The sequence below is a fragment of the Budorcas taxicolor genome, chromosome 22 (genome assembly GCF_023091745.1).
Source record: "Budorcas taxicolor isolate Tak-1 chromosome 22, Takin1.1, whole genome shotgun sequence".
Classification (NCBI taxonomy): domain Eukaryota; kingdom Metazoa; phylum Chordata; class Mammalia; order Artiodactyla; family Bovidae; genus Budorcas; species Budorcas taxicolor.
Genome location: NC_068931.1, coordinates 49,041,444 through 49,064,968, shown reverse-complemented (window position 1 = coordinate 49,064,968; position 23,525 = coordinate 49,041,444). Strand labels below are relative to the sequence as shown.

Sequence of the window (23,525 nt, the reverse complement as noted above, 5' to 3'; positions counted from 1 at the left end):
AGTGTCACTTGCCAAGTGTCAGTGACGTTTTCACAGGAGGGGTAGATTTGGGGAATGAGGTGGTTAAACATGCAGTGACCCAAATCTTCAGTGGAAGTTTCATGCAGGACTGGGTTGCTTCTCTTACCTTGGACAGACCACGGTTCCCGGCTTGGTGGAAGGGGGACGGCATCTGTCTCCCTCCCCCGTGTTCTCTTGGACCACCCCTTCCCAACCTTCTCTAGCCCCTGGGCCCTGCTCCCCGCTGCAGCCCAACGTGGGGAATCTTCTCACCAGCTCATCACCTGGGTAGGGGCTCCTCCGAGGCCTCTGCCAGGACCCGCTGAGGCACAAAAGCTTTTGGGAGAGATTTCCTTTGCTGACCGCGCGAAGAACAACAGATTCGGGGCATTTCTGTTTTTTGGTGTGGTTTATTTTTAAACCCACTTGTAGTTTGGGTTGAGCTGGAAAGCAGGACATACCAAGGGAGGGAAGGTGGTCGTCGCATGAGCAGGGTTCTGCCGCAGCTTTGGCAGGAAGCCCCCGGCCCCCTGCTCTGGGGAGGTAGGACCCGTCGCCAGGCTCCCAGCTGGCTCAGGCGAGGCAGGCAGCCCTTATGTGCCAGTGTCCCGAACAGAGGAGGAGAGTTGCCGTTTCTCTGATCTGTGTCCTCAAAGGCCCAGCCTGCAGTTTCCCAACAGAGCGCCGGCAGCTGAGGGACAGGACTTCGCGGGCAGGCTGGACAGTCTGTCGGGACGAGGAACACTGGCCGGCTTCTGATGCCAGATAAGAGCCTGGGGCTTGGCGTCTTTGCGGCCCCTCGGGGCTGCTCCTGCGGCGGCCTGGCTGTCTGGGCCCCCGCCCCTGCAGCTGCCCAGGGCGTGATCAGAGCGGTATGTTTCCCACACCCCCTCCCTCCCCAGCCATCAGAGAAAATAAAATAAAAAATAAAAATTAGAATAAATACCGACTCGGCCCACATTTACATTTACACGGATGGACAGGACGATCCCCAAACCTTAAAGGTGTACAGACAGGTTAAGGAAGGATGAGTAGACGAAGAGTGGGTTTGGGGGTGCACACCTGCTGGGGAGGGTGCGGGGGGCTCCCGCCTCCCAAGGGAGGCTGCGGGTGGTGAGGGGGTGCCTCTGCGGTCCCAGAGCTCAGGCAGAGCCATGAGGCCCGTGGGAGCAGGACTGTGGCGAGCAGGCGGGCTGCCTGAGAGGAAAACCGTGACTGCCTCGTCTTGACTGGCAGGAGAAACAGGACGCGTGTCAGGATGGCGGGACCTCCTCAGAGCTGTGGGAGCCACGGGCGAGGAGGGAAAACCGCACAAGCCTTAGAAGAGGACTGAGAACTCAGAGGACTAAGCAACACCCGGTTTCGCCTCCCATCAAATACATTCAGAGGTCAACTCGGACACGGCCTCCCTGTCAGCAAGGGGATCTGGCCTGGGGCGGGGGCGGAGGTCTGAGGGCACCTGTCTGCCCCCGAGTTCCTAAGTAGTCTCCTGTGAGAAGCTGCCTCAGAGTTTAGGCTTTACTCTTTTTTCCTTAAAAAAAAAATTTTTTTGGGGGGGGGGGGCGGGGGAACGTTTTCCTTCCACATCTGAAAAAGTGGCAGCAACCTGCATTTAGAAACACAGCTTCGACGGTTATGCAGATCAGCCAGGAAGCGCGCTCAAGCAGTGGAATTAACTAAGCGAACCATATATGTCTGGAGGCCACGGTGACACGACACGTAATTAAAAATATATTTATATATGTATACATATTTATAGCTCACTCCTTCCCACTCTGGTCCTAACAGTCAAGGCGGGGCTGGCCCTGAGGCAAGACCACCAAGGCAGGCTGTCGGGAGGAAGGGGCCCTTAGGAAGGCGGTGCCCGAGATGTTAACTTGCCCAGCCGTCCAGGGAACATCGCCCCCGAGCGCGTGGTGTCTGGGGCCCCTTCAGGTAGCCTGCTCTCTGAGCCCAAGGCTGGGGTGGGAGACCCCCTCTTCTGCTTCCTCTACTTTCAGCCTCACTTTTAGGCTTCAGCGTTCTTCCGGGGCCCTGCTTCCTTCTCAGTAGATGCACTCATGTAGACACACACACACATTCACACTCACACACACCTCTCTTGAGGGAAGCAGGGCCTTCCTTCAGCCCAGGTGCGGGTCTCAGAGGGCAGCCAGGGAGCGGCTGCTTGCCGGGCTGGGGGCTGCTTGACCCCGTGGGGCCGCGATTTCCCTGGTGCCTCTCTGAGCATCCTGACGTCAGCCCAGCTCTTCCCTCAAGGCCTCCTGTGGGGCCTCTGGTGTCCCTGGGCCCAGACTGAGCCAAAAGTTGCAGGAAAGGCAGTGAGAAGATGGAGGAGCTTGGGAGGAAGGGGAGGGGGCAGAGAAGGCAGGGGTGGGACAGTGTGGACTCCTTGGCAGAGGCCACTGACCTCTTCCAAGTAAACTGTGCCCCTCCCCTTGTTCCCTAACAGGCTCTTCCTGGGGACTGGCGGGCAGGTGGCGGCTGGTGGGATGGATAAGCCAGGGGTACAGAGGAAGCCGCCCCCCACCCCCACCCGTCTGCTCTCCTAGACTCAACAAGGGGACATTTCCTCCAGCCTGATCAGACCAGTCAGCCAGGGGTAGGGGTTCAAGGTGACCCAGGCCTCAACCGAAGAGCAAGTAAGGACACTGCTGGGCTCTGAGGCCACATTCTGAGGCCTCACGGAAATGGGGGCTCCAGACCAGGAGTGGGGCTGTGCAGACACCAGAGACGACCCGAAGCCAGCCTCCCAGGGCCCGCCCCTCATCCTCCTCCCCAGCCATCAGAGAAGGGGCTGCCCCCAGGACTTGGCCTCTCCAAGCGTCCCCAGCCTTTATGCCAGCCTGGAAAGCGGGTGGCTTGCTGGGATCCCCTGACAGTCCTGCTCATGACTCAGCAAACACACCCCTCCCACCAGCCCTGGGGCAGTAGTACCCAGAGACAGGCCCCCCAGCGGGCACAGACCACGGCTGAGGACTCAGCTCGTTGAGTTAGTCCCAGGGAACCAGGTGTCCCCCTCTCCCTTGTATCTGCCCCCCAGGGAGAGCTTGAGACAAGACCTGTGTGTGTGGCACGGGGAAGCATCACTGGGCTTTTCGGTTTTAATTCGCCAGCCTCTTTCTGAGTCCGGTTCACTACCAGGCCCCAGGCCAGGACAGGTTTAACGCTCTCCCAGCGGCGACAGTATCGGCCCTTTGAGGAAGGAAGCTAGAAACAGAGAACAGAGAAGCCAGGGGCCGAGGAGCATGGGGTTCCAGCGGGGACCCCTGCAGGGGCAGAAGTTTCCAATTACCCTAATTGGCTACTGGCAAGCCGTCTGTGGCTAGGATCCTTCCAGAGGGGGGCCGGGTTTGATCTCCCACTAATCAGGGGTTTCTCGCGGGGCTGACTGTGTGATCACATTGCGGGGCCCTCGGCACTGAGAGAGGAGACTTCAAAGCAGCTGACTTTTGAAAACAGTGAAACACAATAAAACAAAGGAGTGCAAGTAGAACTGCAAACTCTGTCTCCCCTCGAGGCCCCTGGCCCCCTCTGGGCCTGCAGCTCAGGGGTGGGGGGCGCTGAGGGACAAGGCTGGAAGGCGGGAGGGCCGAACGCGAAGGTTAGAGGAGATCGCCCCGTCCCCCAGCCCGCCGGCCGCGCGGACAAAGGCCATCAATTAGGGGCGGCTGGTGGGGACTGTGCCTGCCTTTGTCCTCCCGGACATCTGCTACATGTCGCCTGCTGCCGGTTGACGACTGTGGCTGACAGCACGCGGGAACAATGCAAGCCCATCTCCGACCCACTTTCTTCAGCCTTCTGAGGTCCTTTCTGACCCAAGCTGTACCCCAGCATGCAGGCTGCCACGGCCTCTGAGGAGATGAACCCCTGCACACGGCACAGCCCAGCGGGGGGCAGGGGGGAGGACGCCTTGCATGGGAGGGGGCGGGGAGGAGGAGGGCCGGGCCACTGTGGAGAAGACACATGCTGCCCTTACTGGTGCGAGCTGCCGCATGCTCGGGCTGGGGGGCTCGTCGGATGGGGGTTTGTTCCTCCTAGGGCTTCGGTCCCTTCCCCGTCTGGCTCCAGGCTGGCCGCCGGCTCTGCCTGCCTTCCTCCCCACGCCTCTCTCCCGCCAGGGCCACCCCTGTCTTCCCGCCTGTCCATCTGGCTCTGAGCACCAGGGCCCCAGCTGCCCTGCGGGCTGCCCGCCAGGCCCCCGAGCTGTCAGGCGGTCAGTTTCTGGATGGTTCTGTTGTAGTACTGTGTGATGGGGGGTGTCAGGGGGTTCCAGCTGTTGGCGTGCAGCTCGATGACCTCTAGCAGCAGGGACCGGGTCAGCATGGATTCCGAGGGGCACAGCATCTTGTCGCGGGCGCTGGCCAGGAGCTCGGCCATCATCTCGGGCAGCTGCTCCTCCAGCAGTCGGCCTGTGCTTTGCAGCTGCGGGCAGAGAAGTGGGGTTAGGACGCGCGCTGGACCCCGAAAGGGCTCCTGCTCTGTTCATCTCGGTTAGGGGTGCTTGCTAGGGGAGCAGGGACAGGAAATCGCTGGATTATCCCAGGAAGGTGCCCAGGCCTCTTCCTCCCAGGACAGAGGGACAGAAAGGGTGGAGAGTGGAGACAGCCAGTGTGAGAGCCCACCTTTAACACCCAATCTGCCGGAGGAATGAGAGGAGTCAGGATACTGCTTGCTGTCCGGGGCTGTGAAGAGTCCTTACCAGGAACATGATGCTTCTCCCTTCATCCACTTGCCTCCCTTCTTACAGGAAGCCTTCCCTGACCACCGCCCGCACCCTCAATGGCTATGTGACCTGCTTCCTTCGAGGGTGACCAGGTGGCCCCGCATTAACCTTCTCTAGCTAGGACGTCTCTCTGGAAACGAACTTGGTCATTGTTACCAGCCATGTGTCCATGTGGAACCCGAGAGCATGGATGAGGTCTCCTGTTCCTCTCCTCTCTAGCCCCGCGATCCCCACAACTGACCTCTGCCCACACTAATGACATGACAGGGAGGAAAGAGGATCCGGGGCAGAAGGCCAGCCAGAGGGCCTGCCCCCCAGAGAGGCCTCAATGGTCTTGAAAAGCCCCCGGAGTTAGGAGGAGCCCGGATCTCCTGGATCAGACAGCCCTGCAGGCAGCCCCTGGAATCCCAAGTGTCTGTCGCTGCCCCACCCCGGCCTTAGCCCACCCACTTCTCAGGGCTCTGCCTTCTTCCCCAAACTTTCCCTGAGCATCCTGGCGTAACCTGACCTCTCCCCTAACTCCTCAGAGGTGCGAGCTCTGTACCTACATGTTTTCTCCACATTGCCTCATCCATTCATGCATGTGAGCAAGATCTCTATCCGCAGCCAGACCACGAGCTGCTTGGAGGCTGGAACCATGCTTTCCCCTCCTCTCTTATCTCCCCTGCCTGGAGCCCCATGCAGGGTACCCAGCTAGAGCCCTGGCACGTCCTGGGTGTGGGCCCTGGAAGCCCCTCCCCTCACCACACTTCCCTCTGAATGTCCCTGGGCTGTTTTCTTGTCTTTTTTTCCTTTTGGCCACACTGTATGGCTTGTGCAATCTTAGTCCCTCGACCAGGGGTCGAACCTGTGCCCTTAGCAGTAGAAGCGCAGAGTCCTGACCATTGCAATGGCAGGGAGGTCCCCTTGGGCTGTTTTCTGAGGGCATAGCTTTGTCCCCGTAACTGAGCCCTAGCAAGAGCAGTCGCCACACCTTGCAAACAGGGCTGGGACCTCCCATGGGGCAGCTTGGAAGTGGGGAATGCGACCTGGGGTTCAACCTCAGTACCTCCCCTCAAACCCCCCTGCCACCAAAGCCAGGGGAGATACCCGGGGGCAGGGCATCACTTGGGATCTTCTAAGTCATTTGTGAGGTGCACCGGGCTGAGAAGGAGGTGGTCTTGGGGGCAGAGGGAATGTGAATGAGGCTAGCACCCCATCCGTCCCGCTGCAGTGGACAGAACCCTGGGTCCACTCAGGAAGCCATCTCCCACTACCAGCCCCGGGCTTATGGACCCCTCCAATGGTCCTTGGGCCCCCCAAACTGTTAAGCTGAGAGGGATGCGCAGGGTCTGAGGTGGGAGAGGTCTAAGCCACCCCGCTTACCTCCATTGAGCAGCACAGGACGGCATCTTCCTTCACATCCTGAGATTGCAAGAGCTGGAAGAGAGGGGCAGAGAACAAGCGCTAAGGGGTGCTGAGCTGCTCTCAGCCCCCTGCAGCCTGGAACAAGCATCTCCTGGGGCTGCTGGGCTAGAGAGACAGCCCACGAAGGCTGAATGGCAGCAGGAGCACTGCTCCAGGAAGCAGTGATTTCTCTGATGGGACCAGAGCAGCTGGAGGACTGCCGTGGTCATGGAGCATGGGTACGTCGGCCAGGACAGAAGGCCTGCCTATAGGCCCTGGCCCAGCAAAGCTGCAGGTGGGTTTGAAAGCGGTAGCAGGCATGCTGGGGTCACTGGCTGTGAACAGCTGGTCAGCAAAAATGAAGTTCGTGTGCAAAGATTTCCTAATCAGTGCGAGGGGCTCAGCTCTGGGCTCAAGGTGCCTGGACCCTGGCTACGGGAGGACTTCCAGAAATCACAGCGCTTTTCCCCATGGGCCCAGCACTGTGAGTCTGCAAAACCACGCACACTGTTCCAGACTGGAACTGCTGGAACTGCTTCCTGACCAAGGCCACGGCCAGGCTGCTCAGCGCTGGGACCGGTCACCCTTGATCCAGGCTCCCCTCTACCTGCCGCGCTGCATTCTCTCCGTCTCTCTCTCTCGATTTAAATTGAGCTAAAACTCAGTCACAGCAAGTCCACAATCTCAAAGCATACAATTCAGTGGCTGTTAGTAGATTCACAAGGTTGCCCAACCATCGCCACTGACTCTAGAACTTTTTCATGGTCCCCAAAAGAAACCCGAACCCATTAGCTGTCAGCCCTCCTCCCACCCCCATCCCCCGACAACACCTAATGTCCTTAATCTCTACACATTTACCTCTTCTGGATATTGTATGCAGCGGAATCACATAATATGTGTTCTTTTGTGATTCATTTCTTCCACTAACAATGCTTTCAGAGTATGATGTAGCATGTGTCAGTTCTTCATTCCTTTTTGTGATTGGAAGATACGACACTGTAGGCTGTATATGATATTACACCACATTTTGTTTGTCCATTCATCAGATGACTCGACATTTAGGCTGTTTCCACTTTTTGGTTCTCATGAACAACGCAGCTATGAACACTTGTGGATGAGCGTTTGTGTGGACATGTGCTTTCATCTCTCTTGGGTCCATCCATGGGAGTGGAACTGCTGGGTCATATGGTAATTCCACATTCAGCTTTCTGAGGACCTGACAAACTGTTGACAGTGGACATGCTGTTTTACACGCCCTCCAGCAGGGTCCAGAGTTCTGATTTTTCCATAGCCTCACCAATATTTGCTGTTTTCTGCCCCTTTCCCCATTTTTCCTTGAACCCCCCAGTAAAAATTCTCTCCAGGCACAGCTTTACAGAAACTTTGTCATCCTCTTCTCCCCAAGCCCCACAGACCGCTTCTTCCGCAGGTCCCTCTGCTGGTAATGCTTCCCTCCTCAGCCCGTAAGTATATCTCTACCCCAACCCCACCACACTCACCAGCCCATCCACCAGACCATGTTAGTGATTTTTCTACCTGCTGGAACTCTCCATTGCTACACTTCCCATCCTTCAAGCCCCGGGTCACGTTCCGACTTTCCCTGGAGACTGTGGGTTGCTCCAGCATGGTGCCCACTCCTGCTTCTCACTCCTGAGCCCCCCGGCTTCCCCCACCGCTCCGCATCCCACACAAGGAGCAAGCCATTTCCAGGGTGAACCGTGGCTTCCTGAGGGCAGGGCAGTGTGACGTTCGTCTTGGCTGCCCTGTAACACCCAGCACAGCTCCTGGCAACAGCAGGGCTTCGCTAAATGTGGGTCAATGTGATTTATGCATTGTCTTTGTTTTAAAGGAAGGGGAGGAGAGTAAGGAGAGGGCACAAGAGGAAGGCACTTAGGGTCAGCTTCCTCGCCCACCGACCGAGAAATGGAGTCAAGCTTTCTGGTCTGGGGCACGACGTGGTCAAGGAGGGTGAAATGACACACCACCTGGGGACTGTTCCTACTACAGGCTTGGAATCCAAACTCCGCACACCCACCTTCCCTTCTCGCTTCTCCCATCATATCACAGCCATCCAACCCTGACAGAGGACACAAACATTCACATCATGGGGCTAACGATGCATTTACTAAATGTCAAAAGAGTCCCAGGAATGGCTCAGTGTGGGCTGCAGTGACCAGAGTCATTCTCAGGGACCAGACCTCCTTCCACTGTATCTGTCAGAACCGGGCAAGAACGGGTCCCACAGTGGACACGCCGAAAAGAAAATCATCTGGGGATGAAGGAGCAGAGGTGGGTTTCAAGCTGCTCAAAAGATGAGCTGGTGGAGAGCAAGGCAGTCTGGAAAGGTAACAGTGTGAGCCCCGCAGTGACAGGTGCGGATGGCCACTGGTGGGCATGCCTGCTGGCGTTCTGCTGACTCTGGGCTTTTGTGCTCTTGCACCCAGGAATTCTCAGCCACCACCATTCTGCAGACCTTCCTTCCTCACTTTACTCGGGGCTCAGCCCGCCATGGCCTCATCTGCCAGGGATTCCCTGATCAGCTTGCGTGTAAGTGACTCTGCCGCTCACCCCCTGGCTTACTTTGCTCCCTAGCACCTCTCACCCTTGACAGATGACCTACTCCTTTGCCTGCCATCTCCCCCAGGAGAAGGCAGGCTCAGGAGGGCAGGGCCTATTTGTTCCATTCCCCAGCGTGGACACACAGCAAGCACTGGAAGCATTTGTTAACACATGTGCCTTGAGTGGCAGGGGGAAAACCCACCTGGCCAGGAGGGTCTGCAAGTGTGGAGGGACTAACTTGAGACGTGGCCCCCGGGCAGCTGACCCTGGTGCACACGCTTGAAACGGCAGCACTGAGTGGGATGTGGACACCCCCACCCCACAGACTTCTCCTGCCAGAGGGGACACGGCACAAAGTTATAATCCATACATCTGCAAACATATAGTGTTTGTGGAGACAGAAGTTGGTATAACTCTCTAGATGGCAATTTGGGGATAACTAGCTCAGTCGGTAAAGAATCTGCTTGCAGTGCTGGAGACCCAGGTTCGATCCCTGGGTTGGGAAGATCCCCTGGAGAAGGAAATGGCCACCCACTCCAGTATACTTGCCTGGAAAATATCATGGACAGAGGAGCCTGGTGGGCTGTAGTCCATGGGGTTGCAGAGTGGGGTACGACTGAGCGACTAACACTTACTTATACTTATCAACATGACAAGTGTTCGAACCCTCTGACCGGTGATACTACTTCCAGGAATTTATCCTACACATGCCCCACCCACATACGCTCCATGAGCTGGATGGAAGGTTTTTTTTGTTTCACTTTTGCAAATAGCTTGAATGGCCACCAACAAGGGGACTGGTTCAATGATGATATGTGTGGGGCTTTCCTGGTGGCTCAGTGGTGAAGAATCTGCCTGCCAATGCAGGAGATGCAGATTCTATCCCTGGCCCGGGAAGATCCCACATGTTGTGGAGCAACTAAGCCCGCGTGCTGCAACTTCTGAGCCCGCACGCTGCAGCTACTGAAGCCTGCGCCCCCTAGACCCTGTGTCCCACCACAAGAGAAGCCACCACAATGAGAAGCCCCTGCACTGCAAAGAAGGATAGCCCCTGCTCCCCGCAACCAGGGAAAAGCCCGCGCGGCAACCAAGATCCAGCAGAGCTAAAACTGAATTAAAAAAAAAAATGATGCGTTTGCACAGAGGAATATTCTGCAGCACACAGCTGTCTCCCACGACGCCCCCTCCCCAACCCCCCCACCACACACACACACACTGGTGTCTGCTTCTGGAGTCTTCTTGCTTCCCAGGGCTGCAGACCCCTACAGGGAGCCAAGGGACACTTGCAGTGAGAGTGTCTGGGGGGATACTGAGGGTCACACTAGGAAGGGCCTCTCTCATCTAGAAAACCCAGGAGCCCAGAATGAGGACCAGGAAGCAGGTACAGAGGTGGCTCACCTTGTGGCAGGTGCACCCAAGCCCAGCATCCAACCCAGCCTGCTCTTGGGGAGTGGGCGGGGCTGGTTCCAGGGCTCAGAGGGCCCTGACTGTCTAGGACCGCGTGGGGGTGGGGGTGGGGGGAAGGTGGGCCTAGCCCCATTTGCTCTGTACGGAACATGAGAACAAATATTAAGAGAACTCGCTGAGGTTTGCTGGGACATTGTCCTGATAGTAGCTTTGTTCCCACATAGGTTTCCCATAGTGCTTAGCAGGAAGAAAATCCTTAAGATAAAAATGGCTGGTAGAAATCACCATAAAGGGGGAAAGGGGTGTGTCTGGGGGGATGGGAACTCCCAGAGACACAGTGGGTGCTGGCAGCTGGTTGGGGATGAGGGGAGCTGGCAGAACTGGGAGCCTGTGGGAAGGAAGAAAGGGTCCTGCTTTGGATGCACCTAGCATGTTGGCGAAGGAAACCGCAACCCATTCCAGTATTCTTGCCCGAAAAACTCCATGGACAGAGGAGCCTGGCGGGCTATGGTCCACGCAGTTGCAAAAGAGTTGGATATGACTGAGTGCAGCATAGCATGTTGGCTGACACCTAGGAGGTGCTCAGGCGTGCCTGTCATGGGGAATTGAGATGAACCTGGGCTCACGTTCTGTCCTGAGATCAGTTTCTTAGGGGTTCTGGGGCTTTGGGACATGGGAGGTTAACAAGGGAAATACTTAAGAGTTGGGGCCAGATGAGTACTGAGTGCTCTGAATTGGGGTTGTTTCTCCCTCTAAGTGGTCCTCCAACTTCTGGCTGCATGGACAGCCTCGTGGAGCCTTCACGTTCCTGCCAGTTGAGCACTTAGTCTGGACGAGCAAGCATCTCCTCTTCCCTTCTACGGCCCGAGGCCTGGCCACCTTTCACCTGCTCCCGCGTGCAGGTTCAGAGCTGCAGAGTGGGCCCAGGGCTTCCTGTTCTTCCTTTCTGCCCCTCATTGCTGTGACTAGACTACATCCTTTCCTCTGTACACCCAGGCTCCCTCCCTGGGGAGCCCGGGGCTCCCGGCTGCCAGGGTTGGGGACAGACTCAGGGTAGGGGCGCTTGGGCAGGGCTGTGGGCGAGCTCTCATCCCAGAGCCTCTCCTCCAACCTTATCTTTCACTGGTCATTTGGGAAAGTCTGTGTTCAGCCAAGAATCACATCGAGTGATAGGCCCTCTTGCAAATGGCCTGCTGGGTTTTCTCAAGGAAGTGGGGTAGGCCCCAGGGGCTTTCGCTGTACTTTTCCCCTGCAGTTGCTGAGATGCAGGGTTCAGGACCGGAATGGGCGCTGCAGACCACGTCCCGCTCTCCCCCAGACGCTATTTCGGCCTCTTCACTCGAGCTTTTAGAGGGGGACCCTCAGAGCCTTTGAGCAGAAGAGCTGCAGAGAGGACATCCCCCCAGCATCCCTCTGAGGCTCCAGTGCCTCTGCGTGATCAATGGCTTCTCAGGAATCCGTCTTTTTTTTTTTTTTTAATATAATTTTGTTTCTCTATGTCTGTGATGGGCCTTGTTTGCTGCTCAGGCTTTTCTCTAGTTGCAGCGGGCAGAGGCCTCTCCCCATTTGTGGTGCACAGGCTTCTCACTGCAGCGGCTTCTCTCGCTGTGGAGAAGACTCTAGGGCGCACAGACTCTAGGGCGCACAGACTTCAGGAGCGGCTCCAGAGCACAGGCTCAGTAGTCGTGGTGCATGGGCTGGCTAGTTGCTCCTCGGCACGTGGGATCTTCCCTGATCAGGGATCGAACCCGTGTCTCCTGTACTGACAGGTAGATTCTGTACGCCTGAGCCACCTGGGAAGCCCCAAAGGACAGCTGGCTTTTAGATGAATGAATCGCTGCTGTACACTGAGGGGGTCAACTCTGTGGTTGATGAGTGTTCTATTCGGGATCTTCGGGAGACGACGCTTTATTTAACTCCCAAGACGAGTCTCAAAGAGTAGTGGCAACTCGAAGGGATCCTAGTCCACCCGAGTTCACAACAGCATTTTTCACAATAGGCAAGAAGTGGGAGCAACCCAAGAGTCCATTGACACATGAATGGATAAACAAAACGTGGTCCATCCATATAATGGAGTGTTATTTGGCCTTAAAAAAGAAGGAAAACCTATCACACGCTGCGATATGGACGAGCCTTGAAGACATTACACTCAGTGAAATAAGCCAGTCATGAACTAATATTGTACAATAGTAATAACCAAGTCGCTCAGTCGTGTCCGACTCTTTGCAACCCCACGGACTATACACAGTCCATGGAGTTCTCCAGGCCAGAATCCTGGAGTGGGTAGCCTTTCCCTTCTCCAGGGGATCTTCCCAACCCAGGGGTGGAACCCAGGTCTTTACCAGCTGAGCCACCAGGGAAGCCCAAATATAGTAGGACTCACTTCTATGAGGGCCCGGGAACACATTCATAGAGACGGAAAGTTAAACGGTGGTGGCCAGGGACTGGGGGAGGGTAAGAGGGAGTTAGCGTCTCACGTACAGTTTCCATTTTTCAAGATGAAAACGTTCTGGAGATGGTGGTAGTGTCACAACAACGTAAATGCACTTAATGCCACTGAGCTGTACACTTAAAAACGGCCGAAATGGTCAGTCTTATGCTCTTCTTGTTGTTGAGTCGCTAAGTCACGTCCGACCCTTTTGCGACCCCACGGACTGTAGCCCACCAGCCTCCTCTGTCCATGGGATTCTCCAGGCAAGAATACTGGAGTGGGATTGCCATTTCCTTTTCCACGGAATCTTTCTGGCGCAGGGATTGAACCTGCATCACCTGCATTGGCAGGGGGAGTCTTTACCACTGAGCCACGAGGGAAACCCATGTTCTTTTTAAACTACAATTTAAAAACAGCTTGAAAACAGAGGGCAGTGAGTAGGTACTCTTTGGTGGGTAGGCCATTCTCTGCCTGGACAAAACTGTCCCTTTGCCTTGCTATTGCTCACTGAAAGAAAATCTGTATGGATTGGAGGGGACTGAAGGCCCGGGGTCGGGGAGTCGGGGGGCAGCGCCCACTCATCAATGTCTCTGGCAGAGAAAGGGGTGTGGGCCAGCCGGGGCAGGCAAACCACCCGCACCCTCCAACTGCGAAATGTGTTTCTTGGAAGAGAATGCAAAGCAATTGTGCGAGCCCACACAGTGTTTGTTCGGAAGCTAATGCATTCCTGTCCTATTGTCTCTGCCGGAGACTTGTTGTGGGCACACCCATCATATCCTCCCTCGGGAGAGGCCAAGGTGCTCGGAGTCAGGCTGTGGGAGGCCCGACAGCAAAGGGAGAAAGGCAGCCTGGTGAGAGCCCCGCAGAGTCCCGCGGGAAGGTTCCCAGGGCAGGGCCACACTGCCCAAGGTGTGCCCAGAATGCAGCCAGGCCTGGGGTGCTACCCCGTGGGGAAGGAAAGAGGGTGTGGATGGAGGGAGCCTGGGGCTGTCTTCCCGTGCAGGAGGAGAGCAAGCACCGGTGATCAGAACTTCCAGCCCACCCTGAACACGTCAGCTCACCCACAGCACAGTCCCAGCCTTAACAGAACAGACCCAAGGAGCTGAGTGCAGCCACACTAAAAGCTCAGCCAGACCCCGCCTGCAGCAGCCCCGTCTTGGCTCAAGGGTGGGCTGGGAGCAGCAACAGAGTGGCAAAAGAGAGGGGACTTCAGAGCACATGTGATCGGCTGGTTTGCTGGGGACCAAACCCAGAGCTCCGACTGGTTGGCTAGGTCTACAGAAGGATGGTGGCAGGATCCCCGGCAAGGCTGGAAGAAGTCTTGGGAAGAGAAGAGAGAAAAAGAAGAGGCCTGAGTGGGAGGTACAGGTCTCCAGTGGCTGAGGAAGCCACAGTGATAGGGATGCGCCTTGACAGTGGAGAGATGGGAGGAGGGACAAGAATGAGGCTGAGCTGGAGGAGACGGACGGCCCCAACGAGTGGCACGCGGCCTAGAATGGTGGCCGTGGTGAGCGGCTGCCCAGGGCCACCTGCATCTCAGGAGCACCCTCAGGTTGCATTAGGGCGTCTCTACGTTGTGCCTCTGGCGGACCTGCACTTGCATCTACAGCTGAGTCTAGAGGACAGTTCCTGATAGTGACCTTGAATCGTCAAGAAGAACATCAATTATGTCTGGGTCTCTTGGGGCAGGGAGGGAAGTAGATAATCTGGCCATAAAAAGCTGTCATCAAAAAATGTGCAGCAGATTTGGAGTCAGAAGACCTGCTATTCATGGGCATGTCACTTAGTCACTCTGCGCTTCGGTTTCCTCACTTGAGAATGGGGCTAATACTTGCCTAGAATTGTTTTGAGAGTCAGTTGAGATAAAGTACGTGAAAGAGTTCTGAAAAGGGCAAAGCGTGATTCAAATGCAAGGTGTTATTATTGCTATTAAGTGTTTATCTTCATAAACAGGTATCTTTCCTGAAGATCTTGACCCACTCTGTAATGTACCATCCCATTCGTCCCCGTGACATTCTTGTGGAAACACAGAAAGGCCACAGGCATCATTATCTCTGCTTAGTCAACAGAGACACTGAGGCTCAGTAGTTCTGTGGCTCACACAACCCAGACAGACAGATAGCAAATCTGAGAAGAACTGGAAGGTGCTTAGAAGCCCTGGGTCAGCATCCTCTTTCTTGGGGAATTACTTTAATTTCTCCCACAGTAGCTGATTCTTACTTTGCTGGTTGGAGCTCATTCTTAGTTTTGTTGACTGGTGATAATCCATCTGCATCTGCACAAAACTGACTTGATTTTACCTATACTTTGCCGGCACTGGCCACCATAGGTCCATTCATCCGTCCCCCTGCCAAGGCATCCAATCAGTCATCAATTCTTTTATCCACTCACACATCACGTCTCCAACCTTTCAACCACTCACTCATCCTTTTATCCATCTACCCATCTACCTTCTCGCCCACCATCCAGCCAGCCAGCCATCCTTTGACAAGGTTTATGGAACACTTACAATGTACTAAACACTATGTCAGTATCTGGGTAACAAAAATAAGATTTGTAACTTAGAGTCTAATAAGGGGAAGCAGAGAGCTCATGCTAGGTATACGGGATTGGAACATAGGATAGAATGGTGGTGGTGAAGAGCAGGCCACCGCGTAAGCAGCAGCACATGGCATCACAGCACATGCATAAAAGGGGGAGTGCAGTGGTGAACAACAAGTATTTCAAGAGACTAAAATATGTGATAACGGGGAGGGGGGTTGGGGAGTGGGGGGTGGGGGTGGGGGTGGGGGTGGGGGAGACAGCATAAGATGATAAAGGTGGCCTGGGCCACATCCTAAAGGGCTCAAGATGCCATGCTACTACTGGGTTTGGATTTTATCCTAAGGGACTGCAGAGCCACTGAAAAGACTTTCAACTGGTGGGTAGGACCACACTCTTTGCAGTGTGGAGAGTAGACAGGAGCTGGGGTGATGGGAGAACCGGAGGCAAGGAGGCCAGTGAGAAACATGGAGGCTTGAGCGAAGGCAGGAGCAGTGGAAGGAGCCAGGTTTAGGGAGCAGAAGTTAGGGTGAGGAAAAGGACAACGCGGAAGACGGAGAAGGGGCATAGCAACCGAGTCGACTGCGGTGCCACCAGTGATACTAGGAAGACAGCAAGAGTTGATTTCGGAAAACGGAAATGAGCTCAGTGTGAGAAATATTGAGTCCACAGTCCTTGGGGGTTATCAGGGAAGATGAGTATCAGGAGACTGGCCACCCGTGGTTGTCAGGCCACAGGTGTGAGTCAAGGTCTCGGCAGTGACCTGACCTGGGGAATGCCGTGGAATAGGAAGAGATGAGGGGAAGAGCTCCAAACCAGGAGACAGCAACATCGAAAGGGTGGCAGAGGAGGAAGAACCCCCAAGGAGGAAGAGGGTGGTCAGAGCGCTGGGCAGAGCAGGAAAAGAGTGACGTCATGGAAGCTGCGGGAGGGCTGAGAAGTCAAGGTCACTTCTCAACCGTGTCAAAGGCTCAGAGAGGTCAAGTGAGATGAACAATGACCAGGGAGGGCCCCCTGGATTTGGTGATTAGGAGAGCACGGGTGACCTCTGCCATGACGACTTCACGCGGGGAAGGAAGCCTGGGTAACGTGGGGCTGGAGAGGCAAAGCGAGGTCAAGAAGTGGAGACAGAAAGAGCGAACCGTTTCTTTTTTCTCTGGGGGTTTCTGTTCTCAGAGTCAAGGGCGATGGGCCGTACAGCAGGAGAGACCTGGATGGAGGCAGACGTGAGCGGGCACCACGCAGGAAAGAGGAGAGTCGAGCACATAGGTGAGCCTTAAATAAGAGAAAGGCTATCGTTCCTCTGAAATGGACAAGAGGTGCTAGTGTGGCTGCAGACCCAGGTACGTGTGTAAATGCTCACACTGCCTGGCCTGTTCAGGCAACTAGGAAACGAGTGTTGGTTTACCTTCAATACTTATGATGGTCCTTCTGTGACAGCCTGCATTTCAGACATCCCCAGGATAGCGGGATTTGCCCCAATTGTCCCTTTCCACTAGCCCACTAAGAAGCCCGGTGTGGCAGCTCTGGGTCAGATGTCAAGGAAATTCATGGTTCTGAACTGGACTTCGGTCCAAGCTTGTGCCCTGTGGTCTGGCTGTCAGCCCTCCTAACTTAAGACGGGCAGGCACCCTAACTGCGGACGAGGCGCCCTGGAGGGAATAATTAACCTCCTTCCTGCAGAGCTTGCAAACAGCTCGTACAAAGTGGCCACAGTAAATGTCACATGGGGGAATGCTCCATCCCGCAGCTGGCCCAGGGGATGGAAACATAATCTGGGGCTCAGAGCAGACACAGAATCCTTCTGCAGACGCCAGAGCCAGAGGATGGGGCCATGGCTCCCGAGGCTCCTCTTGGGGGCCAAGCCCTGGCCGGTGGCCCAGATAGGAGGCGAGTTCTGTTCACGGAGCTCCTGCAGACGCGAGGACCCCGCGTCAGGGCTTGAAACAACAAGGACGTTGGCCACCACTGCTATCAACACCTCCCAGCTTCTCCTTTAACGTCCTTGCCTTCCCTTCTAGAAGCCTTGTCTGTCCTCTTCTGTATTCACTGCCCTGATGTCCACAGATGTCTCCTGAAGGGTGAGCACAAAACACCAGAGGCAGCCCCGAGGTTTTCCCTTTCAAGAGGGGGTCTCTGGGGGCTGAATCACATCTATAGGGCCTTAATCTGACTTACATTTTTGGAGCGCTTACTTCAGATGCCAAGCTCCATGCTTGTGCATGTTTTAAAATCCATTTTTATCCTCATACCAGTTTATCTGAGTTAAATATTGTAATTGTGCTTCATTGCTTCAGTCGTGTCCGACTCTTTGCGAGCCCATGGACCGCCTGCCAGGCTCCTCTGTCCATGGGATTCTCCAGGCAAAAATACTGGAGTGGGGTTGCCATGCCCTCCTCCAGGGGATCTTCCTGATCTAGGGATCAAACCCCATGTCTCCAGCATTGCAGGAGGATTCTTTACTGCTGAGCCACTGGGGAAACGCAAATAACATTGTAATTATCCTCACTTTATACCTGCAGGAACTGAGGCATGGAGAGTGAAATGAAGTCCTCGTGAGCATGAGTAATGGAAACTGGCTTTGGAATCCAGGTAGAGTCTGCCTCCAAAGTCAAGGACATAACAGCCGTCCCACGAGTAAGCCCCACATCAATAAGGCCAATGGGGAGAAGTCAGCAAAGATGGGGTGACCACACACCCCAGTTTGCCTGGGATGGTTCCAGTGATTACCTCAAATGACTAGTAATATTCCTTTAGCTTTCAAAAGTGCCCTGATTAGGATGACACATTATAGTTAATGGCCCAGACAAGGGGAACGGCTGAGGGGCTGGGAGCCCCCTGCTCCCCAGTCACTATCTGCCCAGTCAGGACACCTCTAGCTTGTTCTACCTCCTCCCCTGGTGCCCAGGTGCTCATGCCTGTCTCTGGGGGTTCAGCAGGCGGGGGTGGGGAGGAGGCCCCAAAGGTGTCAAAGCAGCCCCGCTCTCAGTGGCAGGCGGTTCTTACTGCCGGTCAGGACGCCTGCTGCAGCGCCCCACCTGGCCTACCAGGGCGGACTCCTTCCCAGGGTGGGAGCTGGAACAGGACAGAATTACAGCAACATGAGCACCAGCCTCCAGCTGAAGCACAAGCTGGAATCAAGACTGCCGGGAGAAACATCAAAAACCTCAGATACACAGATGACACCACCCTCATGGCAGAAAGCAAAGAGGAACTAAAGAGCCTCTTGATGAAAGTGAAAGAGGAGAGTGGAAAAGCTGGCTTAAAACTCAACATTCAAAAACACTAACATCATGGCATCCAGTCCCATCACTTCATGGCAACTAGATAGGGAAACAATAGAAACAGTGAGAGACTTTACATTCTTGGGCTCCAAAATTACTTCAGATGAGGACTGCAGCCATGAAATTAAAAGATGCTTGCTCCTTGGAAGAAAAGCTATGAACAACCTATATAGCATATTAAAAAGCAGACATTATTTTGCTGACAAAGGGCTGTATAGCCAAAGCCATGGTTTTTCCAGTGGTCATGTATAATGTGAGATTTGGACCATAAAGAAAACTGAGCGCCGAAGAATTGATGCTTTTGAACTGTGGTGTTGGAGAAGACTCTTGAGAGTCGCTTGGACTGCAAGGAGATCCAACCAGTCCATTCTAAAGGAAATCAGTCCTGAATATCCATTGTAAGAACTGATGCTGAAGCTGAAGCTCCAGTACTTTGGCCACCTGATGCGAAGAACTGACTCATCTGAAAAGACCCTGATGCTGGGAAAGATTGAAGGTGGGAGAAGAAGGGGACAACAGAGGATGAGATGGTTGGATGGCATCACTGACTTGATGGACAAGAGTCTGAGCAAGCTCCGGGAGTTGGTGATGGACAGGGAGGCCTGGCGTGCTGCAGTCCATGGGGTTGGAAAGAGTTGGACGCGACTGGGTGGCTGAACTGAACTGAGCACCACCCACCGCTCCTTGCCGGCGGTCCCGGGGGAGGGTGGTTGCAGGGGAGGCAGATGGAAATGAAGCTGTTCTCCAAGCTCCCTCTGGGGAGGAGGCCAGGAGAGCAGGGGGGCACCTGGGGCCATCGCCCCACTATAGCACCCTCTGGACAGTCCTCTGAAGGAATGACTGCATTTTGCGTCTGACTCAGCATCTGATGGCTCTCTGAGATGGGGCAGGGGGTAGTTTCGGCTGGCTGGGGACCAGGCCTGAGGCCCGGGGCAGTGGGCAGACACCCCTCACGGGGCCAGCCTCTGAAATCACAGGTCTCTCCTGGCACCCACCAGCCTGGGCCCCTCCGGCCGACGCAGGCAAGAGAGGGCAGGGAGGGCGAGGGCAGCCCCGGCAGCCAGTCTGCTTTGAGCCAGCTGTCCTGGAGCCCCTGGCCCCTGGCCCCAGGCCTTAGCTCCCCGCTGCTCGCCCCACCACAACCTCCTCCCACCTGAGGCCTGGACTTGACCTTGCTGGCTCTGGGGGGAGGGCGTGATAAGCGTTTTGGTGGAGGGAACTAGCTGCCTGCAAAGGCATTTTCCACTCTCTAAAGTAAACAATCAAACAGGAAATTAATCGAGAAACCCACATCAACGGAAGGTTCAGGTTGTGATTTTCACAGCCCCAGAGCCAGGAAATTCAAAGTTATAGTTCCCATAGCAACTTGCCTGTAGAATGGGCCCCAGCCGCTGGGCTGGAACGAGACCTTGAGGGGTCAACTAGGCCAGCCCCCTGCCTCCAGGAAGTGCAGCCCAACAGCAAGTCTGAATATGCTGGGGCCAGACTGTTCTTCTGAGGCTCAGCAGCGGGCCTGAGACAGAGTTAGGAGCAGCAGGGCCGGGGCTCTACATTCAGCTCTCCTGAGCCTTGTAAACTGTGGAATCAGCTGACATCCCAGTTCTTCAGTCTTCTCTCTTAAAATTATCAGTCCTGTATCCCAATACTCTGTGAACTGGGAGTAAATACCCAGGCCTGCAAGATGCTAGAGCGAGGGGCTGTGTCGTACACGCTTATTCTTATGTCTCCCACCCCTTGTTCTACTCAGTCCCACAACGACCCCCATCTCTTATCCCAATCACCCCTGAACCTAGTGGCTGGCCTTTGCCTGCACTCCCCCCCGGCCTGCCCCAACTGGGCTGTTTTTCCTCCAAGAGAGATCTCATCATTTGTATAGCTGCTTCACTGCGCTGTACTGTAGAACTAACGCAACGCTGTAAAGCAACTAGACTCCAATAAAAATCAATTAGAAGAAAAGGTCTGCAATAGGGCGTGGGGGAAAAAAAGACAGATCTCAGCTTACTGACAGGGCCAAGAGATTTCAGACAGCCTCCAGGGTGGCACCATTTTTTGGTGGTTCTCGTCTCTTCGACCTGCCCCTCCAACCCCTTCTGGGCCCACGACATAAGCTCAATGTACACTGACAAATGGGTGGCCTGAAGGAGCCAGTGGCGAGCCCTCCCCCTTCAAGCCCATCAGGGGGGTCGTGGGGGTTGTGCGTCTTGGGTGGGGTTTTCTTTTGTGTGACTAGTGAGGAGTCCCGCCTGGCAGGAAAGGAGATAAGGGCGGTGGAGCTCAACCGAGAAGGAAACAGTCTGGAATCCTTCCCCGAGAGTCACCCTGCCCTCCCACCCGAGATGGCCACGACAGCCTGCGGACTGGCCGGCCTAATCACAGTTCTGCAGCCCCGGCCCGGGGATCCTGTGACAGCTAGCAGGGCTGAGGCAGGAGCAGGCGTTCCTGGGCACTGGGCCTGTGGCAGAGGGTGCCCGGCTCGCTTGCCCGCCCGCCCGCCCGCCCGCCCGCCTGGCCCTGGAGCTGGGCCGTGAATTGAGCAAAGCAGTGGAAAGAGAAGTGGCGCCTGCTGGAAAGCAGACAGAGCGGCTCCTGGATTTCCTAACAGGCCCAGCCGCGTGCCAGGGCCGACGGGCCAGCTCAGAGCGCCTGCCCGGCATCGCTTGCGCAAGAGGCCTTCCTCCCGTGGGTGAGCTTTCCTGGGTGGCCGAGCCGCTGTCGAGCCACACATGTCCCTGAGGGAGTCCGCCCCTCACACCCACCACCTTCCCGCCCTCTCCAGGGTGTAAGCACATCAGAACACGTTGGGCCCTTTGGGAAGACAGGAGGCCTCTTGGGGTGCAAGACAATCCCTTTTAAAGAAGCCAAAGAAACCTTAATCAGAAAGAAGTGGTAGGGAGGCAGGAATGGACGGAGGGCTGACTTCTCTGCAGGCTCAGAGGGGACCAGGCTGGGGGCACTGCTACAGAGGGTCACCTCCTGGTTTCCGAGGAAAGGCTGCCCTGTGCACAGAGTCCAGGGGTGCGGCCCTGCTCACTGGTGGGCACAAGGGCATCTGAAGGCCAAGCCCAGCCACTTTGTCGTGAGCCTGGGAGGAAGCTTCTCAGAAGTTCTTCATGACACGCCCAAGTCAACCAGAGGCCCCTGCTCCCAACTCCAGACTTGGCAGGGGTCTGAGTGGGGGAGGGCACCAGAAACCAGAGGGGAACCTTGAGGAGCTGGGACATGGAGTAAGAGCCTCTTACTCTGTCCCCAAGCATGGAACGCTAAAGAAGCCTTTGCTTAGACCATGTCCTTCTTCAGTGCCATCATCTTGGCCTGCCCTACAAGGAATAAAAGCTGGGTTCCAGGCAGCGGTGCCAGTCTTCCCAGGGTGGTAGAGGTGGATGGAGTTTGAAGCCACACTGCAGCAGCTGGGCAGGGGGGTCTGGCCATCGGGTGAAGGAGGTTAGCTGGTTCTGTGGCGGGTTTGGGTGCAAGGTGGTAACCGAGGACCCACCGGACGGGGACGGCTGGGCCAATCAAGCTGAGACAAACAGGGCTGTGCTCCAGGCATGATGAGCATCTGCACTCAGAGCAGCAGCCACCCAAACGGAGGGGCACACAGGTCTGGGCTGAGAAAGGGTCCAGGGCTGCCTGGGGACAGCAGAAGTACTCACTGCCAAGCCCAAGGTTGGAGATAAAGGAGTATTTAACGGGCACCTGGACCTGGGAGTTGGCTTGGGTTTCGAGCCTTACCCTTAGCAGAGTACACATTTTCATAATAGGTGAGTCTTTCTAAATTGAGATGATCTCTTTGGGTGAGTGAGCATGCGAATCCATATCTGTGTTACCCACGCATTGTTGCCTGGTCCAACTGACTGCAGGAGATCAAGAGCTCAGCCCACTGACCCACTTCCTCCCCAGGGGCCCTTCCTGCCTTGCGCCCTGCTCCCCCCCACAGATCTCTGGTCCAGCCAAAGCCATCCATGAACACATCTGGTCCTTATCTGCCTCTGGCCTTTGCTCCTCACTGACTCAGCTGGGTCTCCGCCTTTTCTCCCCTTGGCTCCAGTTACCGGATCTCTCAAGATAGGCTGAGAGATGTCCCTCCCCCAAAAGCCTTCTTTGACCTCCTTTCCTGACCCCCCTGGAGGGAGAAGCCTCAAGACTCACAGCCCGGGGGCAGTTATTTGGTTCTGCCCAGTTCTACCTGGAGTCTAGACTAGCCTTTGCTCACATGGGAACTTGGCGTTCAGTGGGCCCTCTCAGAAGACCCGTGAATTGGATTTGAAGGAAAGCACGTGCTGGCTGGGGCCAAGTCACTCAAGAGCCTCTCTATTCCCTGGACGCAGCCCCACCAGTGACACACAGGTCGGAAGGGATAGAACATCTTTCATTCATTCATTCATTCACCCACTCACTCATTCAGCAAGGAACATGAGTCCTGTCCTCACCTGTAGACCTACTAATCTAATAAAGAAGACAGACTTTGCACAAGTGGGACAGTGATGGCAGCTGGGCCTGTAAAGCGAGACTGCCTAGGTCCTAATCCTGACTCGGTCACCTGCCGTGTATGTTGCACAGATAACTTCTCTGCATCTCGGTTTCCTCATCTGGAAAGTGTGTGTGTCGGGGTGGGGTGTGGGTGGCACTAAGCGAGATAATCTATGAGACATATTCAGAGCAGTATCTGGCTTCAGCAGCAGCAGCTCGCAGTTCTGCTCAGAACTAACGGTGGTGCGGGGTGGGTGGCAGAAAGGACCATCTTCATCTGTGCGGGGAGAAGAAGCCTGGAAGAGGCTCCCTGGGGGAGCTCTAAACTGACACTCTGATGTGGAGCTGGGGAAACAGTGGGATCGGGAGCCGGGGGGAGGGAAGAACGTTCCAGGCAGTGACCCCGTGAGAGTCCCATCAGTCTGGAGTCCACAGAGACGGGGATGAGCCTGGGTAGAAGGCTGGTGGGGCAATTCCGGTGAAAGGTGACTGAGACAGAGGAGAGGGAGCAAAGTGGTAGCCGAGAACCATACCAGAGCTGCTGCCCACAGTCCCCGGAACTGACGGGGTGGCGGCCGGTCGGGACGCCCCTGAGTCTTTGAGCCAAGGGGGAATGGCCGGTGGAGGCACCCAGGCCTGGAGATGCGCATCTCGCATCTGTGCGGTCAGGTGTGAGTGCTGCGGCTGCCCTGAGCATCTGCCTGTGACCACACGCTTCCAG

General features: G+C 55.7%; 1 protein-coding gene across 2 annotated transcripts in view; it reads right to left on the bottom strand.

The window, feature by feature from the left end:
• Positions 1–417: 417 nt before the first annotated feature.
• CTIF (cap binding complex dependent translation initiation factor) overlaps positions 418–23,525 on the bottom strand; it is a 329,462-nt gene continuing 306,354 nt past the window's right edge. For both annotated transcript variants that reach the window (XM_052660394.1, XM_052660395.1), the window contains exons 11-12: positions 6,092–6,145; positions 418–4,425 (exon numbers count right to left, since the gene is read on the bottom strand). In XM_052660394.1, the coding sequence (XP_052516354.1) occupies positions 4,210–4,425; positions 6,092–6,145 (270 nt within the window). In that variant the 3' untranslated portion in view covers positions 418–4,209. The remainder of the gene's footprint in view (positions 4,426–6,091; positions 6,146–23,525) is intronic.